Here is a 21,278-nt window from a genome sequence, read left to right on the forward strand (position 1 = left end):
TTTCAGCAATTTCTGTTTCTGTTTCAAACCTCCTAAAGAAAGCAGTCCACTTTTATCTTGCCCTTTTAAAACTCTGGAAGTAAACTGGCCTACTCACTTGTCCGATTAGTCATGCTAATTATACTATCACATGGACAGCATATTATCAGGTTCAATTAGTTTCACAAGCTCAACTGACCCTGAATTATTTCAATGTGCCAGGCAGGCTGCCAATTTTGACACCCACCAACCTTCTGCAAATACCATAAATGATTTTTTTTTTGGAATGCATATCTGATATAAACATGCTACTTCATAATGCTGTGCAAATTGGAATCCTACACTGAATATCAATTCACTTTGATCTGACTATAATCAGAGGGACATGAGGATTCAGCTTTTAAAACAACCCCAAACATTCACAAAGTTGATTTCAAATATCAAGTTAGTGACAAATTAATGCTTAGTACTAACCTGTTATAATCTCCATCATCAATTGCTGTACCAAATTCAATTAGCCCTTCATCCAGAGTATAAGAAATAGTATTCACTCCCTCAGTAACTATGACTTCTGTTTTACCATTACTGCGCTCCAGATCTACAATATCACCCTGTAGATAAAATAAATAAATGTAAAATGGTCAACTTGGAAAACATTTTAAAAATTCAATAAGGACAATACACCAAGAAGAATTTTTATGGTTCACTTATTTCTTGTCTCTGTTCTTCCATCCTCACATCCCAATTTATTGCCTTGATCTTCCTGTCTGCAAATAGTTGGTGACCTCATGTAACTGGTTATAGCCCAACAGGTTTATTTGGAAGTACAAGCTTTTGGAGCACTGTTCCTTCGTCAGGTAGCTAGTGGAGCAGGATCATAGGGCACAGAATTTATAATATGTGATGTATTGAACAAACCTAGATTGCTATTAAGTGTTAATCACTTACAATGTGTCGCAAGTTTCAATTCATTAATATGTAAATCCCAGAACTTCTTTCAAGTCATATTCCTGAGATAACTTAAGGTTTTATTTAAAAAGTGACATCACAGCTCAGACAATGCATTAAAGGTATGAGGTTAGAGTCTGTCTGTATTCCAACCTTGAGTCAGATTGGTTCTCTTTCCAAAGTAGGAATTTATAAAATGTCATATGGACTGACTGCCGACAGATTGTCTGCTTTTTGAACAAAATAGAATGCATCTGCAAATGCAATTGCATCCCATAGACTTCTATATATATGTGTGTGTGTGTGTGTGTGTGTGTGTGTGTGTGTGTGTGTGCGTATTTACATGTGTGTCTGCATGTGAGGGAGAGATTGAAAGAGAGACTGTGTGCGTGTGTGTGTATGGGAGAGAGGGATAGATTGTGTACACGAGGGAGATGCAGTATCTGCCTGTGTGGGGGAGGTGTGTGTGTGTGTGTGTGTGTGTGTGTGTGTGTGTGTGTGCACCCATGAGGATGACCTCAACTGGGACCTTGGGTTTATGTCATACTACAGGTGACCCACTACACAATACACTCTCACTCATGCAGACCGTCTCTCATACACATGCTCTCTCTCAGACACACACACACACGCATATACTCCATCACACTTGCACACACATTCAATTAGGCACAAACACATGCAGACACTCTCCCTCTCTCCCACACACATGTAACTGTGAATCTAGGTTTGTTCTATACATTACATACTTGGATCTTTTACTATAAATTGTGTGTCCTATGATCCTGTCCCACTAGCTACTTGAAGAAGATTTTTGGAAGGTTTGTAGCTCAGGTTGAGGTTTAGGGTGTAGGTTTTGCTCGCTGAGCTGTAGGTTTGATATCCAGACATTTCATTACCTGGATATCATCATCAGTGGCGACCTCCAAGTGAAGCGAAGCTGTTGTCTCCTGCTTTCTATTTATATCTTTCTCCTGGATGGGGTTCCTGGGGTTTGTGGTGATGTCATTTCCTGTTCGTTTTCTGAGGGGTTGATAGATGGCATCTAGATCTGTGTGTTTGTTTATGGCATTGTGGTTGGAGTGCCAGGCCTCTAGGAATTCTCTGGCATGTCTTTGCTTGGCCTGTCCCAGGATAGGGGTGTTGTCCCAGTCGAAATGGTGGGTTTTTTTTCATCCGTGTGTAGGGCTACGAGGGAGAGAGGGTCATGTCTTTTTGTGGCTAGCTGGTGTTCGTGTATCCTGGTGGCTAACTTTCTTCTTGTTTGTCCTACGTAGTGTTTGTGGCAGTCCTTGCATAGAATTTTGTAGAGGACGTTGGTTTTGTCCATGGGTTGTACTGGGTCTTTTAAGTTTGTCAGTTTTGTTTGAGTGTGTTGGTGGGTTTCTGTGCTACTAGAATTCCGAGGGGTCTTAGTAGTCTGGCTGTCATTTCTGAAACTTCTTTGATATATGGTAAGGTGGTTAGGGTTTCTGGCTGTGTTTGGTCTGCTTGTCGTGGTTTGTTCTTGAGGAATCTGAGCACTATATTTTTTGGGTATCCGTTCTTCTTGAATACGTTGTACAGGTGGTTCTCCTCTGTTTCCCGAAGTTCGCCTGTGCTGCAGTGTGTGGTGGCTCGTTGGAATAGTGTTCTGATATAGCTTCGTTTGTGTGTGTTGGGATTGTTGCTGGTGTAGTTAAGTATTTGGTCAGTGTTTGTAGGTTTTCTGTATAAGCAGGTTTGTAGTTCTCCGTTGTCCTTTCTTTCGACTGTGACGTCCAGGAATGCGAGTTTGTTGTCAGTTTCTTCCTCCTTGGTGAACTTTATGCCTGCGAGGGTGTTGTTGATGATGTTAAATCAAGATAGAAGAGACATTTAACATCATCAACAAAGTTCTCCCTGTATTACGTGAGATTTAACTTTGCTAACCAGTTTCCCATGGGAAACCTTGTCAAACGCCTTATTGAAGTCACATCTACTGCTCTGCCCTCATCAATCCTCTTTGTTACTTCTTCAAAAAACTCAATCAAGTTTGTGAGACATGATTTCCCATGCACAAAACCATGTTGCCTATCCCTAATCAGTCCTTGCCTTTCCAAATACATGTACATCCTATTCCTCCAACAACCTGCCAATCACCAATGTCAGGCTCACCAGTCTATCGTTCCCTGGCTTTTCCTTACCACCTTTCTTAAATAGTGGCACTACACTGGCCAACCTCCAGTCTTCTGGCAACTCACCTGTGACTATTGATGATACAATATCTCCACAAGGGCCCAGAAATCACTTCCCTAGCTTCCCACAGAGCTCTAGAATACACCTGATCAGATCCTGGGGATTTATCCACTTTTATGCTCCTCTGTAATATGGACATTTTTCAAGTTGTCACCATCTAGTTCCCCATATTCTATATCTTCCATCTTCCATGTCCTTCTCCACAGTAAAAACTGATGCAAAATACTCATTTAGTATCTTCCCCATCTCCTGCAGCTCCACACATGGGCGCTCTAGCTGATCTTTGAGGGGCCCTATTCTCTTCCTAGTTACCCTTTTCTCTTTAACAGGAATATACTGATGAAAGCCTCTGTAACACATTAGCAACATGGTCCAACTCTAATATTTGAACAGGTTCTGGATTCTGTATCAGTCAGCTTCCCCCGAATTTGTGATTCTGTCATAACCCTTAATATCAGAAAATGCTAGGATTGCAAGGTCTGATCCAGCAGCATTAAAATAAGACGTAATTCAAAATTAAGCACAGTGTTTAAGGAACTTTTGATTTAATAGAGCTTTGTTCTATTTTCTCCAAGTACAATTCTGCAAAATGTCTAAGTCTATATATCTGATTTACCACTAAAACACATCTCGGTTAAAAATTAAAATGATTTGATATTAAAGCATCAATAAAACAACATATATAAATAAAAATTTTAATTTACTTGATTTTACATATTCTTTTCATTACCTTAAGTGGAAACATTGTAACTCGCTCTGGAGCATCAATATTGTACCAAACACAGAGATTGCCTCGGTTCTGGGCCACAGCCACGTCACTGCCAGGTACCCACTGAACATAAGTGCAGTAATTCAGAACAGTTGTCTTTGCGTTATCTTCTACATCAAACAGATGGAGCTGTAGCACAGAAGAAATAATTATGCCATGAGTAGAATTTTTTTTATTCCTAAAAGTGTGTTTTGAGAAAATATTTAAAGTGGCAATTTGTAATGTGATCTAATAAGATATACAGTCCATATTTAACTGATATTTAAAGTATTTCTCATACCACCACTTTTCTTTTTCAATTAATGGAATTTCATGATAAATACTAATCTATGGACTTTGTTAACTTGACTCTTCCCAACAGACATACATGTCCAACTGTGTACATACAGTGGGCGGTACGGGGGGGAAGGAAGGGGAACAGTGGTTAGCACTGCTGCTTCACAGCGCCAGAGAACCAGGCTCAATTCCTACCTCAGGCAACTGTGTGTGGAGTTTGCACATTCTCCCTGTTTCTGCGTGGGTTTTCGCTGGGTGCTCTGGTTCCCTCCCACAGTCCAAAAATGTGCTGTTTAATATGGCCATGCTAAATTGCCCGTAGTGTTAGGTAAAGGGGTAAATGTAGGGGAATGGGTCTGGGTGGGTTGCAGTTCGGAGGGTCATTGTGGACTTGTTGGGCCAAAGGGCCTGTTTCCACACTGTAGGAAATCTAATCTATAGTATCAGCCAAAACATGGCAATGCACAAGTCTTTACTCATAGCAGCTGTAATTTACAACAATACAGAACCTGCCAAAGCTCCTGCTGTATAAATATTTTAAATTTACAGATAATATCCCTTTCGTATATTCTAAGGTAAAATTTTAAGAACTTACACCAAGTTTTTTGTCCCTGAAAAGCAACTTGCGTCCAGTTTCATTCAATTCTAACCAGTCAATTTTTGTGTCGTGACTTATCGCAGCCAAATTATAACCAGTCAACAGATCCACTAGAAAGAAAATAAAATTATGAACTTATTTTATAACATTTATATCTCAAGTTATTTCAGCATCAGATTACTTCCTTCTGTGAATTTTTTTTCCAAATAGATTTCCAACAATTGAAACGCTGGGTGCAATTTTCCACTCCAAGTTGCTTAGAATAACAGGAAATGTGATAACTTAATTGAGCTAGAGTTAAAAATCATACTCCTGCTGTTGAAATCAACTTCTGCAATTAAATCCTCCTTTCTTAGGTGGTGAGAAGCCTATATTGTTGCATTTGCAACATATTAATTACACAACTTGCTAAAATTAACTGACGTTCCCCAATTACCTTCTCCTCAATAGAGATACTTGACACTTCAGAAACTCAATTGCAGTCTAAGTGTGTACCTGTCAACTTTGCTCTAACTTTACCAGTTAGAGTGAGTATTTAGCTTTGGATTCCTCTCCTGAGATATCTGGACAGTCCCTGACTTCACTTCCACTATAACTTACATATATTAAAGTTGATCTTTCTCTGTACCTTCTCTGGAGCTATAACACTATATTCGACATTATGTTTTATTACTCTGATATACATATGTAAAATATGATTTGCCTGGATAGCATGCAAAACAATATCCTTCACTGTATCTCAGTGTATGTGACAATATTAAAACAAATCAAACTTGCACATTTGCAGCTGACACCCTTGCAGACCAAGGTAGGCTGTGTTCTTGGCCTTGTTCTTCTCAAATGGAGAATGATAACACTCCAGCTATAGTTTCACAGATAACATTTTTTGGAGACAAGATCAAACACTAGCTTTTGTATTGGAATAGCGTTGTAGGGCAGAAGGAAAGGCAGGCAGCTTGTGGATTACTTTACCACAGAAGGCAAGGCAAAAGCATAGTAAACAGTGAAGTGTCAATATGAAATGGCGGAGTAACAGTGATGGAACAGTGATGCATCAATGTCAGAGATGGTGCATGTGCCAGCAGCTTATGTCGAAAACACAATGTATGTGTGTGAAGAGCATGGACCAGCATTAGCAATGCACTGACTGTGATACAGTGAACACTTTTATTACCTCATGCGCTTTAACATTTGACACAAGAACCATTTTATTGCAGATATGAGAGTCACTTTAAAGGATCTACTCAGTGATAAATATTACTGAATTACCCTACATCTTATATAAGTTTATAAAATCATGAAAGATATGGATAGGGATAATGGCCAAGATCTTTTCCCCAGTGTAGGGGAGTCTAAAACTACAGGGCATATGCTTAAAGTGAGACAGGAATGATTTAAAAGGCACCTGGGGGAACTTTCTCATGCAGAGGGTGGTGCATGTATGGAATGAGCTCCTAAAGGATGTGGCACTGGCTGGTACAATTACAAGAAGTAAAAGGCATTTAGATGATTACATGAATAGCAATATGGGCCAAATGCTGGCAAATTGGACTCAATTAATTTACGATATCCAGTTGCATGGACATGCTGGACTGAAGGGACTGTTTCCATGTTCATAACTCATCCTGGCTGTTGGGGGATATGACACATAAGATGCCTACAGCCACAATATGATGTTATCGTGGATGAACACCAGTATGGACCAGTTGTGTCACCTGTTTAGATCAGGTAACTTTATTTCTATCTGACTACAAATATGACAATATCAATATTTCATTAAACAGAAGTATTATTCTTTCTGTTGATAACTTTCACCACCATGCAATTTATAATTCAAAAAATGAAGTGACTCATGAAGTTGAAATGCCCCATCATAAAATTAAAGTTTTTGTAAACTTACCAAATTTAGTACTATAAGAGAATTCCTACATTATGGAAGCAGGTCGTTCGCCCATCAAGTGCACACTGCCCCTTCAAACAGCATCCCACCTAAAGCCATCCCTGTAACCCTGCATTTCCATGGCCAATCCACTTAGCCTGCATATTCCTGGACACAATGGGCAATTTAGCATGGCCAATCCACCTAACCTGCACATCTCTGGACTCTGGTAGGAAACCAGAGCACCCAGAAGAAACACACACAGGCACAGGGAGAATGCACAAACATATTTTGAATAATAATATTTATTATAACTGAGCCAGGTTAATATTTTGAATCTGTCACTTTGTTGATTTATTAGTAAAAAGTTCTTCCCTACTTATTACTGCAAGTTTAAGAGATGGTAATGGCCTAGTCATAGTATCGCTGGAATATTAATCCAGAGATTTAGGCAATTTTCTGGGTTTGAATCTCACTATGGCAGATAGTGCCATTTGAATTCAATATAAGCCAGGAATTAAGAGTCTAATAATGACCATGATTCCACTATCAATTATTGGAACAACCCATCTGGTTAATGAATGTCCTTTAATGAAGGGAACTACCATTCTTACCTGGTCTGGACTGAAGGTGACTCCAAACCCACAGCAATGTGGTTGATTCTTAACAGCCCTCTGGGCAATTAGGAATGGGCAATAAATGCTATTCCAGCCAGAGATACCCTCATTCCACGAATAAATAAAAATAAAAGCACTTTTGGTGTCAATACCAAACAAAGATTTATAACCTGCTAGTGACACAAAATAATACTTCTAAGAAAAATGGTCTTCAAAAGTCTTTGAAGTTATAAATATCATTGCAAATCTCACTTTTCAAACTTGTAGTTAGAAACTTATTTTGGTCCTATTTTGAAATAACTGCAGTTGGATGGTATTCTGGACCATGTTACCCTTTATTTACATGTGAACTGTACAAGGGTTCAGACCAGCCAGCTCAGAGCCAGTCTATAGAATATAGAGACTTTCTGAAACCCCTGTTTTTTTCAATCCTCTTTTAGAGCCAGCTCTCAAAGTGAACAGAACCGCTGACACTGTGTTTTTTTAATCTAAATTCCCCACACTACCGCCTAACTGCAGTACTGCTTATTTTTTTCCCCAGCACCCAGGTTGTGTGTGTGCAGGTGAGAGACACAGTGAAAGACACAAGGTGTACGATTCTTCATATAGTTTCCACCACCAGGAAGAAAGGAAACACCCAAGTGGCCAGTGAAATCTCCTGTTTATATCTGTCAACCACAGCTCCGTGTTTGGCCAGATTTATCACCCGAATCAAGTATCTCATTGTCAATGGGATCCACCTAGCCCTCATTCCAATTACTACTTCCCTCTCCCCCAAGTCCAGGCATGAAGGACCATTCTTTTTCTTAAAGCTTCTCCTTGGATGTTTTTGCCCCAGCTCCAGTTCCTCTGTTCCTGACTCAGACACAATCGGTATATAATAGATCATAACCTGTCGCTTGCATCTGAGCATCTCCGGTGAGTTTCTTGCTCTTTTTCAGGTGATAACACTATTGACGCTGAATCCACCTCAAATTCTGAGATTTTCTCAACATTAGATAGAGGAGGAAAACCTGCAGTTTCTGACAGTCTTTCTGTTCTGAAGGGCCACAAATGTTTTGGTACAGCCATTTTCAAGCTAGCAGCTTTCAGGTGATCCAGATGTTTGTTCAAGATCGCCTCTCCTGCCTGAACTTTGTATCTCATGGGACCAGACCTTGCACTGACCTCACTTCGTACCAATGAAGGGCCATTTTTGCGGTTGGACACCAAGCTTCGTTCCCTGAAATAAACTCTCTCTCGCTTAGTGGAGTCTTGTGTCCAGCTTTGGAATTCATGCTGCCGTTTCACCCTTCCCCACAGGTCCCAGAATATCAGGTTCAACCTGGTGTGGAATCTCCTCCATTTCAGCAACTCTGCTAGAGCTATCCCTGAAGTTGTGTAAGGAGTGGTCTTATCTTCAAAGAGAAACCGGGACAGTTTGGTATTGAGTGAAGCTGGGGGGCTGTTTTCTTAACGTTCCTTCAATGTTTGGACTGTTCTTTCTACCTGACCATTAGACAATGGATGGTATATGGAGCTGTCTAAACATGACTTTTGGAAAGGCTTGAAATCTGTGCAGGTAAAAGACAACCCATTGTCCATGAGCAATACTTCCAGGAATTTATGTATCGTGAACAATGCTCGCAGCTTTTCAACTGTCATTCCAGAGTTTGTCAAATCAAGTCTATGCATGTCCAACCACTTTGAATGGGTATCCGCAATGACCACAAATATTGAACCCTTGAGATGACTGGTAAAGTCAATGTGTAAACACGCTGAGGTTTACTCCGCCATTCCCACAAATGTGAGGCCGCTGCTGGCAGGAATTTATGTCCTTGTTGGCACTCTGGGCACTGCCCCACCAATGCAGCTATGTCAGCATCAAATCCTAAAGACGTAACGTTTTGCCAAACAGAACATAATTCATAGAGTCATAGAGATGTACTGCATGGAAATAACCCTTCGGTCCAACCCGTCCAGCTATCCCAACCCAATCTAGTCTCACCTGCCAGCACCCAGCCCATATCCCTCCAAACCCTTCCTATTCATATACACATCCAAATGCTTTTAAAATGTTGCAATTGTACCAGCCTCCACTACTTCCTCTGGCAGCTCATTCCACCCTCTGCATGAAAACGTTGCCCCTTAGGTCTCTTTTACATCTTTCCCCTTTCACCCTAAACCTTTGCCCTCTAGGTCTGGACTCCCCCACACCAGGGAAAAGACTTTGTCTATTTATCCTATCCATGCCCCTCATAATTTTGTAAACCTCTACAAGGTTACCCCCTCAGCCTCCAACGCTCCAGGGAAAACAGCCCCAGCCTGTTCAGCCTCTCCCTATAGCTCAAATCCTCCAACCCTGGCAACATCCTTGTAAATCTTTTCTGAACCCTTTCAAGTTTTACAACATCTTTCAGATAGGAAGGAAACCAGAATTGCATGCAATATTCCAACAGTGGCCTAACCATGCCCTGTACAGCCGCAACCTGACCTCCCAACCCCTGTACTCAATATTCTGACCAATAAAAGAAAGCTATCCTATCTACCTGCAACTTCACTTTCAAGGAGCTATGAACCTGCACTCCAAGGTCTCTTTATTCAGCAACTCCAGAGGACCTTACCATTAAGTGTAGAAGTCCTGCTAAGATTTTCTTTCGCAAAATGCAGCGCTTCACATTTATCTAAATTAAACTCCATCTGCCACTTCTCAGCCCATTGGCCCATCTGATCAAGATCTTGTTGTAATCTGAGGTAACCCTCTTTACTGTCCACTACACCTCCAATTTTGGAGTCATCTACAAACTTATGAACTGTACCTCTTATGCTCGCATCCAAATCATTTATGTAAATGACAAAAAGTAGAGGACCCAGCACCAATCCTTGTGGCACTTCACTGGTCACAGGCCTCCAGTCTGAAAAACAACCCTCCATCACCACCCTCTGTCCTTCATGTATTTGTAAAAACCCTTTGGATTCTCCTTAATTCTATTTGCCATGTAATGGCTAGTTCTCCCTTTATTCGATGAGATCTAACCTTGCTAACTAGTCTACCATGGGGAATCTTGTCGAACACCTTACTGAAGTCCATATAGATCACATCTACCACTGCCATCATCAATCCTCTTTGTTACTTTATCAAAAAGTTTGAGAGACATAGTGACTATCCCTAATCAGTTATTGCCTTTCCAAATACATGTACATCCTGTCCCTCAGGATTCCCTCCAACAACTTGCCCACCACCGACGTCAGGCTCACTTGCCTCTAATTCCCTGGCTTGTCCTTACAAGAAGAAAGTGAGGACTGCAGATGCTGGAGATCAGAGCCGAAAATGTGTTGCTGGAAAAGCGCAGCAGGTCAGGCAGCATCCAAGAGCAGGAGAATCAACGTTTCGGGCATGAGCCCTTCTTCAGGAATGATAAAGGCTAAGATAAAAGTGAGGGAGGAGGGACTTGGGGGAGGTAGGGAGGAGGGACTTGGGGGAACCCCACTTTCCTCATTCCTGAATCCCCCAAGTCCCTTGTCCTTACAACCCTTCTTAAACAGAGGCACCACATTAGCCAACCTCCAGTCCATCGATGATACAAATATCTCAGCAAGAGGCCCAGCAATCACTTCTCTAGCTTCCCACACAGAGTTCTTGGGTACACCTGATCAGGTCCTGGGGACTTATCCACCTTTAACCGTTTCAAGACATCCAGTACTTCCTCCTCTGTAATATGCAAGGTGTCACCATCTATTTCGCTACTTTACATTTCTTCCTTATCCTTTTCCACAGTAAATACTGATGCAAAATACTCGTTTAGTATCTCCCCCAATATCTGCAGCTCCACACAAAGGCCGCCTTGCTGATCTTTGAGGGGCCCTATTCTCTCCCTAGTTACCCTTTTGTCCTTAATGTTATTGTAAAAACTCTTTGGATTCTCCTCAATTCTACTTGCCAAAGCTATTTCATGTCCCCTTTTTGCCCTCCTGATTTCCCTCTTAAGTATACTCCTACTTCCTTTCCATTCTTCTAAGGACTCACTCGATCTATCCTGTCTATACATTACATATGCTTCCTTTTTCTTAACCAAACCTCAATTTTTTTAGTCACCCAGCATTCCCTAGACTTACCAGCCACTAAATTTGTCCCACCTGCCTGCTCCTGGCCCAAATCCCTCCAGACCTTACCTATTCATGTACATATCCAAATATATTTTAATCATTGTAATTCTATCCACATCCACCTCTTCCATGCACAAACCACCCTTTATATAAAAAAAATTGTCCTTCATACCTTTTTAAAGTCTCACTCCTCTGCTTTATGAATGTGCCCCCGAGTCTCAAAAACCCTCATCAGAGGGAAAAAAAACAACTACCAATAACTCTATCTATGCCCCTCATTATTTTATAAACTTCGATAAGATTGCCTCTCAACCTCCTATGCTCCCCTGAACAAAATCTTTTCAGCCTTTCTTTTTAACTCAATCCTTCTATATCTGGCAACCCTCTCCAGCTTAATAATATCCGACCAAAGGGTCTGCTTCCGTTCTGTATGATTCTATACCTCCAAGACTCTATGATTCATTTTGGACCCTGGTGGCATTCAGCCAGTATCTGGTGGCAACTTTTATTCAGGACAATCATTCTTGCTCCCAATATTAATATGCCATCTTTTCTGGTGATCTGGTCTTGCCACGTCAATCCCAATTGTGATGGCGCTTTTGCTTCCCCCTTCACAACCAGCCGTTTTAGTTTTGCCAATACTGGATCATTTTGTGTCCACAGTCGAAAATTGTTGGTAATGACCAGAGGATGTCCAGAAAGTTTAAAACCAGAACAGACTCTTCCAGGGGACAGATCTTCAATGGTATACTTGCCAGTGGGAGGCAGCTCAAGATATCTGCATGTGCCACTTAGCCTCCTGGACCATGCTCCAGCTTGTAACTGCATGCACTTAGAATAAGTGCCCACCACTGAATTTGACTAGAAGCTATGGGCAGCATCGTCTTGTCCTATTTAAGTAGCCATAGCAGGTGTTTGTAGTCTGTTACTTACACAAATTTATGACCATAAAAGGTATTGGTGGAACTTTCTCACACCAAAGATGACCACCAAACCTTCCTTCTCTATCTGCGCTTATTTGTGTTCATCATCAGCCAAACTCTGGGAAGCTTATTAGTGAACCAACATTCCTCCAATGCTGTATGGGGCAACATCACATATCAATACCACCTCTCACTTGGAAACACTTGGGCCAACAACAGAGGTGACAAAAGCTGCTTTTTCACTTTGCTCAGTCATTTGAAATTTTTATAAATGACTTGGATGTGGAAGTCGAAGGGTGGATTAGTACGTTTGCCGATGACACAAAGGTTGGTGGAGTTGTGGATAGTGTGGAGGGCTATTCTAGTTGCAGCGAGATAGTGACAGGATGGAGAACTGGGCTAAGAAGTGACAGATGGAAAAGTGTGAAGTCATTCACTTTGGAAGGTCAAATTTGAATGCAGAATAGAGGGCTACAGGCTGGAATCAAAATTGTGTGCAGAAACAGAGGGCTCTTGGGGTCCGTGTCCATAGATCCCTCAAAGCTGCCACCCATGTTGATAGGCTGTTAAGAAGGCATATGGTGTGTTGGCTTTCATTCACAGGGGAATTGCATTTAAGAGCCACAAGATTATGTTTCAGCTCTATAGAATCCTGGTTAGACCACATTTGGAATATTGCGTTCAGTTCTGGTTGACTCATTATAAGCTTTAGAGAGGGTGCACAGAAGATTTACCAGGATGCTGCCTGGACTGTACAGCATGTTTTATGAAGAAAGTTTGAGGGAGCAAGGACTTTTCTCATCGGAGCGAAAAAGAATGAGAGGTGACTTGAGAGAGGTGTACAAGATGTTGAGAGGCATAATTAGATTAGATTACTTACAGTGTGGAAACAGGCCCTTCGGCCCAACAAGTCCACACCGCCCCGCCGAAGCGCAACCCACCCATACCCCTACATCTACCCCTTACCTAACACTACGGGCAATTTAGCATGGCCAATTCACCTGACCTGCACATCTTTGGACTGTGGGAGGAAACCGGAGCACCCGGAGGAAACCCACGCAGACACGGGGAGAATGTGCAAACTCCACACAGTCAGTCGCCTGAGGCGGGAATTGAACCCGGGTCTCTGGCGCTGTGAGGCAGCAGTGCTAACCACTGTGCCACCGTGCCGCCCATAAATAGGGTGGATAGCCAGAGACTTTTTCCTATGGCAGAAATGTCTATCATGAGGGGGCATCATTTTAAGGTAATTGAAAAGAAGGTTTCAGGGAGATGTCAGAGGTAGCTTCTTTACTCAGAGAGTGGTGAGTGCGTGGAATACACTACCAGCAGTGGTAGTAGTCAGATACATTGAGGACATTTAAGCGACTCTTGATAGGCAAATGGAGGGTGGTATAATGAAAGATCTGTAGGTTAGACGGATCTTAAGGTAGGATAAAATGTGGGACAACATCAAGGGCCAAAGGGCCTGTACAGTGCTGTACTGTTCTAGGTTCTAAAGGTTACTTTTAGGCTACAGGATGATTCCCAAGGCTGACCCTTTTTCAATAGCAGGATAGCAGGATGGAGGTCAGGTTATACATGAATTTCCCATAATAATTCAGCAAACCAAAGAAAGGCATAAGCTCCACTACACACTTGGGAGCCGAGGCACCTTTGACTGCCCTCACTTTATCTTCCAATATGTGTAACCTGGTCTTGTCAACTCTGCAGCCCAAGTAAGTCGCTTCAGGTACCTGGCTCACATATTTTTCCCTCCGAAGGCGTACACCCGCCTGGGAGAAATGTTTAATCACTATGTCCAAGTTCTTCAAGAGTTCTTTTTTGGTCTTTCCAGTTTTCTGCATGTCACTCAGATAATAGCAACTGGGATAGACCATATTGTGTTACAAGTAGCCCCCGCTATCCAAAAGTAGAACGTTCCCAGGAAACCTTTCGTAAGCCAAAAATGGCGTAAAGCAAAGGTACATGATTTATATGGCAAAGGTATTACTGTTTCTCGAGTTTAGAAGACTGAGAGGGGAGCTGATTGAGACATATAAGATTGTTAAAGGATTGGACACTCCGGAGGCTGGAAACATGTTTCCGCTGATGGGGGAGTGCCGAACCAGAAGACACAGCTTAAAAATACAGGGTAGACCATTTAGGACAGAGATGAGGAGAAACTTCTTCACCCAGAGTGTGGTGGCTGTGTGGAATGCTCTGCCCCAGAGGGCAGTGGAGGCCCAGTCTCTGGATTCATTTAAGGAAGAGTTGGATAGAGCTCTCAAGGATTGTGGAATCAAGGGTTATGGAGATAAGGCAGGAATAGGATACTGATTAAGGATGATCAGCCATGATCATATTGAATGGTGGTGCAGGCTCGAAGGGCAGAATGGCCTACTCCTGCACCTATTGTCTAAAAGCGAAAATCCTCTTCAGATTTGCGAAAACAGGTACTAATGTAGGTCTTTCATAAAAGCGAAAATGTGTAAAGCGAATGTTTGATAATCAGGGAATACTTGTATAGACCCCTGAATAGTCAGTGGGTAACCGAGAAACAAATTTGTAAGGAGATCTCAGTTATCTGTAGGGATAATAGGGTGGTAATGGTAGGGGATTTTAACTTTCCAAACATAGACTGGGACTCCATAGTGTTAGATGGAGAGAAATTTGTTATGTGTGTACAAGAAGTTTTTCTGATTCAGTGTGTGGATGTACCTACTAGACAAGGTAAAAAACTTGACATATTCTTGGGAAATAAGGCAGGGCAAGTGATTGAGGTGTCAGTGGTTAGCACTTTGGGGTCAGTATCCATAACTCTATAAGTTTTAAAATAGTTATGGAAAAGGATAGACTGGATCTAAAAGTTGAAGTTCTAAATCAGAGGAAGGACAAAGTTGGAAAATGGGGAGCCTGCAAAAATGAGGTAACAAGGAGTCCAGAGACAGTACATTCCTGTTAGGTGAAAGGCAAGTCTGGTAGGTGTAGGGGATGCTGGATGACTAGAAAAATTGAGGTTTGGTTAAGAAAAAGGAAGCATGTGTCAGGTATACATAACAGAGATCGAGTGAATGGTTAGAAGAGCATAAAGGCTGTAGCAGTATACTTAAGAGGGAAATCAGGAAGGTAAAAGGGGACATGAAATAGCTTTGGCAAATCAGGTAAAGGAGAATGCAAAGGGATTCAATAAATACATTAAGGGCAAAAGGGTAACTAGGGAGAGACTAGAAAGGTTAGCAAGGCAACCTGTGTGGAAGTGCTGGAGGTGGGGGAGATACTAAATGAGTATTTTGCATCAGTGTTTACTGTGAAGGGGAACATGGAAGAAATAGAATGTGGGGAAATAGATGGTGACATCTTGAAAAATATCCATAAGGCAGAGATGTCTTGAAACACATAAAAGTGGATAAATCCCCAGGACCAGACCAAGTGTACCCTACAATTCTGTCGGAAACTAGGGAAGTGATTACAATTGTTGAGAAGATTTGTAGCTCAGATTGAGGATCAGGAAATTATTGCTGGGCCCCTTGCTGAGATATTTGTATCACTGATAGTCACAGATGAGGTGCTGGAAGGTAAGGAAAAGCCAGGGAACTCTTGACCAGTGAGCCTGACATCTGTGGTGGGCAATTTGTTGGAGGGAATCCTGAGGGACAGGATTTGCATGAATTTGGAAAGGTAAGGGCTGATTAGGGATAGTCAACATGAATTTGTGTGTGGAAAATCATGCCTTACAAATTTGATTGAGTTTTTTGGAGAAGTAATGAAGAGGATTTATGAGGGCAGGATGTAGGCGTGATCTATATGGACTTCAGTGAGGCGTTCAACAAGGTTACTCATAGTAGACTGGTCAGCAAGGTTAGATCACATGGAATACAGAAGAACTAGTCATTTGAATACAGAATTAGCTCAAAGATACAAGGTGCTGGTGGAGGGTTGCCTGTGAGGCCTGTGACCAGTGGTATCCCACAAGGATCAGTGCTGGATCCACTGCTTTTTGTCATTTATATAAATAATTTGGATCGGAACATAGGAAATATACTTAGTAAGTTGACAGATGACACCAGAATTGGAGGTGTAGTGGACAGTAGTGGAGGAGGTTACCTCAGAGTACAACTGGATCTTGATCAGATGGGCCAATGGGCCGAAGAGTCGAGATGGAGTTTAATTTAGTTAAATGTGAGGTGCTACATTTTGGAAAGGCAAACCAGGGCAGGACTTACACACTTAATGGAAAGGTCCTGCAGAATGTTACTGAACAAAAAGCCCTTGGAGAGCAGGTTGATAGTACCTTGAAAATGGAGTCACAGGTAGACAGTGAAGAAGGCATTTGGTGGGCATTTCTTTATTGGCCAGAACATCGAGTATAAGTGTTGAAAGGTCATGTTATGGCTGTATTGGACATTGGATAGGCCACTTTTAGAATACTGTGTGCAATTCTGGTCTCCCTCCTACAGAAATGACATTGTGAAACTTGAAAAGGTTCAGAAAAGATTTACAAGTATGTTGCCAGTTTTCAAGCTATAGGGACAGACTGAATTGGCTGGAGCCTTTTCCCCTGGAGCATCAAAGGCTGAAGGGTGACCTTATAGAAGTTTATAAGATCATGAGGGGCATGGATAGGATAAATAGACAAGGTCTTTTCCTTGGGGTAGGAGAGTCCAAAACTAGAGGGCATAGGTTTAGGGTGACAGGGGAAAAAAATTAAAAGGCACCTAAGGGGCAACCTTTTCATGTAAAGTGCAGTGTGTGTGTGGAATGAGTAGCCAGAGTAAGGACTGGAAGTTGGTATTATTACAACATTTAAAAGGTATCTGGATGGGTATATGAATAGGAAATGTTTAGAGGGACAGGGGTCAAGTGCTGGCAAATGGGACCAGATTAGGTTTGGATATCTTTTTTTTAGATTAGATTACTTACAGTGTGGAAACAGGTCCTTCGGCCCAGCAAGTCCACACCGACCCACTGAAGAGCAACCCATCCAGGCCCATTCCCCTACATTTCCCCCCTTCACCTAACACTATGGGCAATTTAGCATGGCCAATTCACCTAACCTGCAATTTTTTGTATTGTGGGAGGAAACCGGAGTACCCAGAGGAAACCCATGCAGACACGGGGAGAATGTGCAAACTCCACACAGAGAGTTGCCTGAGGCGGGAAGTGAACCCGGGTCTCTGGCGCTGTGAGGCAGCAGTGCCACCCATTGTCGGCACGGAAGAGTTGGACTGAAGGGTCTATTTCTGTGTTGTACATCTCTATGGCTACGTAATATGTTCTCCATCTTCTACTAGGAAAAGGGCACAGGTTGATGATATCTCAAATAGCAGTTTTGGATATTGGTACAAACCCTTCTCGATTTTGTGGCATACATCTGGGACTCCTCACCTAGTTGCAATTGCGGATAGACAAGGTTCATGTCCAGCTCCGTGAAGAACAGCCTCCCTGTCAGTTTTGCATACCAGTCCTTTCTGCAAGGCATTAGGTATTTATCCAGCTGAGGATAAGCGGTTTATCGCTTGCTTAAAATCCCCACAAAGGTCAATTGACCCATCAGGCTTCACAAATGGTATGACCAGTACTGTCCACTCCTATCTGCCACTACATTTGGCTCCTGTGATAGTCCCTTGGACTTCCTGAAAAACATCTGGGTATTTAATTGGAACTTCATTTGGATAGCCACTTTCCATTCAAACAATGTTGAGCCAATGAAGGTGAATCTTTCTCAACCAATTCTGCCCATCAAGCTTAGGCCTGAGCCTTTTACAATAATCAGTGGTAACTGCACTAACCACTTCCCATAGAAGACCAGAACCAAAGTCGTATCTTTAATCCTTAACACTTCCCTGGTGTACATTCTCGTCTAACCGAGCTCTTGTGCAAACTTAAGGGTTGGACTCCAGTGCGAATCTGGTTAACAACTAGTTCTGCAACCAATGATACTGTTGCACCGGGATCGATCTCCATTAGAACTGGATGATCTTTTAACCAGACATGTATTTTGACTGGTTCTGATTTGGATGTTGCTAAGCAACTTAACTGTTTCAAATCAGATGGAGATGGACTTCTCAGGGGGTGCATTCCCCAATGTACTGGGCTATGAGTTCTCTTATTCAAATCAAGCCTCATTGGACTCCTTTGCTGTCTCGAGTCTGCATACTGGCAGCAACTACAATGGTTTACTGGCCCAGATCCTGAAGAACATTTTTGCCATTTGACCAAGGCTGGGCTTTGCTTTGGGGTTTTGCTGTGCATTGACCGAGAGTGCCTCTACTCAGCACATGCCCTTGGTGTAGCTCTGCGATTGCCTTCACTCATGTGTTGCTCCTCAAGCTCTGTTGGACAGGTAAGGGTATCCACTTCCACTGCGATATCTCGTAGCTCACATGTTCCACTTGCCACCTTTACTAATGACAAGTCCAGTTGTCATGCCTGTTTGAAGTCTAACTGGACTTCAGCTAGTAGGCACTTTTCCTGGTTACGTCATTAATCCCACATACCAAACAGTCTCTCAGCATCTCGTTCAAGGTTAATCCAAAATCATATGCCTCTGCCAGTCATCTTAACCTCAGTTCTCTGCCAAATAAAACCTATAGCATCTCAGAATTAAGAGGAAGTTTGGGTTGTAATAGTCTTTAACTAAATTCACCAACTCAGTGTCTGCATGGGTTTCCTCTGGGTACTCCGGTTTCCTCCCACAGTCCAAAGATGTGCTTGTCAGGTGGATTGGCCATGCTGAATTGCCTGTACTGTTAGTTGCATTAGTCAGAAAGAAATGGGTCTGGGTGGATTACTCTTCGGAGGGTCAGTGTGGACTTGTTGGGCTGAAGCGCCTGTTTCAACACTGTAGGGAATCTAATCAAATATGCGTATGCCATGAAGCACTGAATCATACCATTTATGGAAAGTAACAATGAGTGAGTTATTTGTCAGTATCAAAACTTACAACATCAAAATTGTATTGGCCATCATTATTGTAGAAGACATTATTGTGAAGACATTCTGGAGTTAAGAAACATATGTTTAGAATGAACAGCTTGCCAGGACTACATAACATTATACTGTCATTTTCAATACACTCAAGATGAAAAACTCATTCACATGGGTGACACAGTGGCAGTGGGTGGCATGGTGGCTGAGTGGTTAGCACTGCTGCCTCACAGCACCAGGGTCCCAGGTTCGATTCCAGCCTTGGGTGACTGTCTGCATGTGCAGAGTTTGCACATTCTCCCAGTGTCTGCATGGGTTTCCTCTGGGTGCTCTGGTTTCCCCCACAGTCCAAAGATGTGCAGGTCAGGTGAATTGCCTGTGCTAAATTGCCCACAGTGTTAGGTACATTAGTCAGAGGGAGGTGGGTCCGGGTGGATTACTCTTCGGCGGGTCAATGTGAACTTGTTGGGCCGAAGGGCCTGTTTCCACACTGTAGGTTATCTAAGCTAATCAACATAAGCTATCCTCTGTAACTTCAGCTTAAGAATACTGGAAGGATCTTTTTCCATTGGTATTCATTACAGAAAAAGGAAATCAGACTGTAATTCAATGACTTTAAAATGATCATGGAGTTAGGCTAAAGTAGATGTAAGCAGCTTATTACATTTAGACTGTGATCATTGACTAAAGGTTGAATTCCGTCCAGATGTTATGGCCAGCAAAGGATCAATAGCACTCACCAGTGACCTGAAGAAAGATCCCCACGAAAGACTACCATTCTCTGTGGTATGGATTTCACTTTACAAAGAACAAATAACAGCACAGGACCAGGCCATTTGGCCCACAATGACTGCACCGACATATTATGCCTTTCTACACCATCTGCATCCCTCCATTCCACGCCAACTCATTTATCTGTCAAGATACTACTATTGTATACACCTCTGCCATCCCCTCTGGCAGTGCATTCCTGGCACTTAGCACTCTCTGCACAAAAATAAACTGCCTTCCACGTCTCTTTTAAACATATTCCCTTTTACTTTAAACATATGTCCCCTAGTATTTGACATTTGTATTCTGAGAAAATGACTGACTCTCTATGCTCCTCATAATTTTGTAGACTTCAATCGGGTCACCCACACCCTCTAAAATTCAAGTGAAAACAAACCAAGTTTGTCCAAACTCTCCTCATAGTTCAAACCCTTCAAATCAGCCAACTTGCTGGTAAACCTTTTCTGTTCCTCTCCAAAGCCTTCACATACTTCTGGAAGTGTGGCAACCAGAACTGTATGCAATTTTCCAAATGGGGCCAAACTAAGGTTCTCTACAGCTGCAACATGACATGCCAATTTTTATATTCTATCCCCCAACCAATGAAGACAAGCATTTCATATGCCTTCTTGACCACCTTATCCAATTGCGTTGCTAAGATCCTGGTTTAAATTTGAATATGACACTGAGTTAGAGGAATCTCCAGCATTCAGCAATAGTGGTATCATGAATCAAGGTCAGCAATAATCTCACTATTATTTTTACTAACAGCAATGCAGAAAATAAAATATACCAACTTTCTTTTCTATAAATATTACAAACAACAGCTGAACTATCACATACAAAACTAAAAACATTAAAAGGCAATTAAATGAGACAAAACAGAAAAACTTATAATGAAAGCAACAGATTTTAAAACTAAAATAATTTATGTGAGACAAATATAAAATCAGTTTCTCAGGGCCAAAGAGTTAGGTCAGCAACTTTGCGGACTATTAAAATCTCAATTATACCTCACTAATAAGACATAGCTTTTTCAGTGACTTTCAGCAGTGATATTGGAGTGTAAAAGAAGTTCTCATCAGTTCAGTGGTATCTACAAAGTTATATGGGAGAATTTTATCAATAATCTAAATCAAAGAGAGAGAAATAACAGTCAGAAAAACCTGGACTTCCATGTTTAGGCGCACAGTACAAACATCAGAATTAGCTGTCAGTATCAATGCTGCAGCGATGGTAAATGTTGGCAATTTTGCCATTATTTTCCTGAGCTCTTCTTAAATTTTTATCTAAGCAAATTCACAAT

The 21,278-nt window shown here is 41.9% G+C and overlaps 1 protein-coding gene across 3 annotated transcripts in view; it reads right to left on the reverse strand.

Moving 5' to 3' along the window:
- The window catches only part of ift172 (intraflagellar transport 172), a 271,291-nt gene that overhangs the window by 171,584 nt on the left and 78,429 nt on the right, over nucleotides 1-21,278 (reverse strand). For all 3 annotated transcript variants that reach the window (XM_072557593.1, XM_072557602.1, XM_072557583.1), the window contains 3 exons: nucleotides 4,785-4,897; nucleotides 3,875-4,042; nucleotides 454-590 (listed from right to left, as the gene is read on the reverse strand). In XM_072557593.1, coding sequence (XP_072413694.1) covers nucleotides 454-590; nucleotides 3,875-4,042; nucleotides 4,785-4,897 — 418 coding nt within the window. The remainder of the gene's footprint in view (nucleotides 1-453; nucleotides 591-3,874; nucleotides 4,043-4,784; nucleotides 4,898-21,278) is intronic.

The sequence above is a fragment of the Chiloscyllium punctatum genome, chromosome 3, assembly GCF_047496795.1.
Source record: "Chiloscyllium punctatum isolate Juve2018m chromosome 3, sChiPun1.3, whole genome shotgun sequence".
Lineage (NCBI taxonomy): Eukaryota > Metazoa > Chordata > Chondrichthyes > Orectolobiformes > Hemiscylliidae > Chiloscyllium > Chiloscyllium punctatum.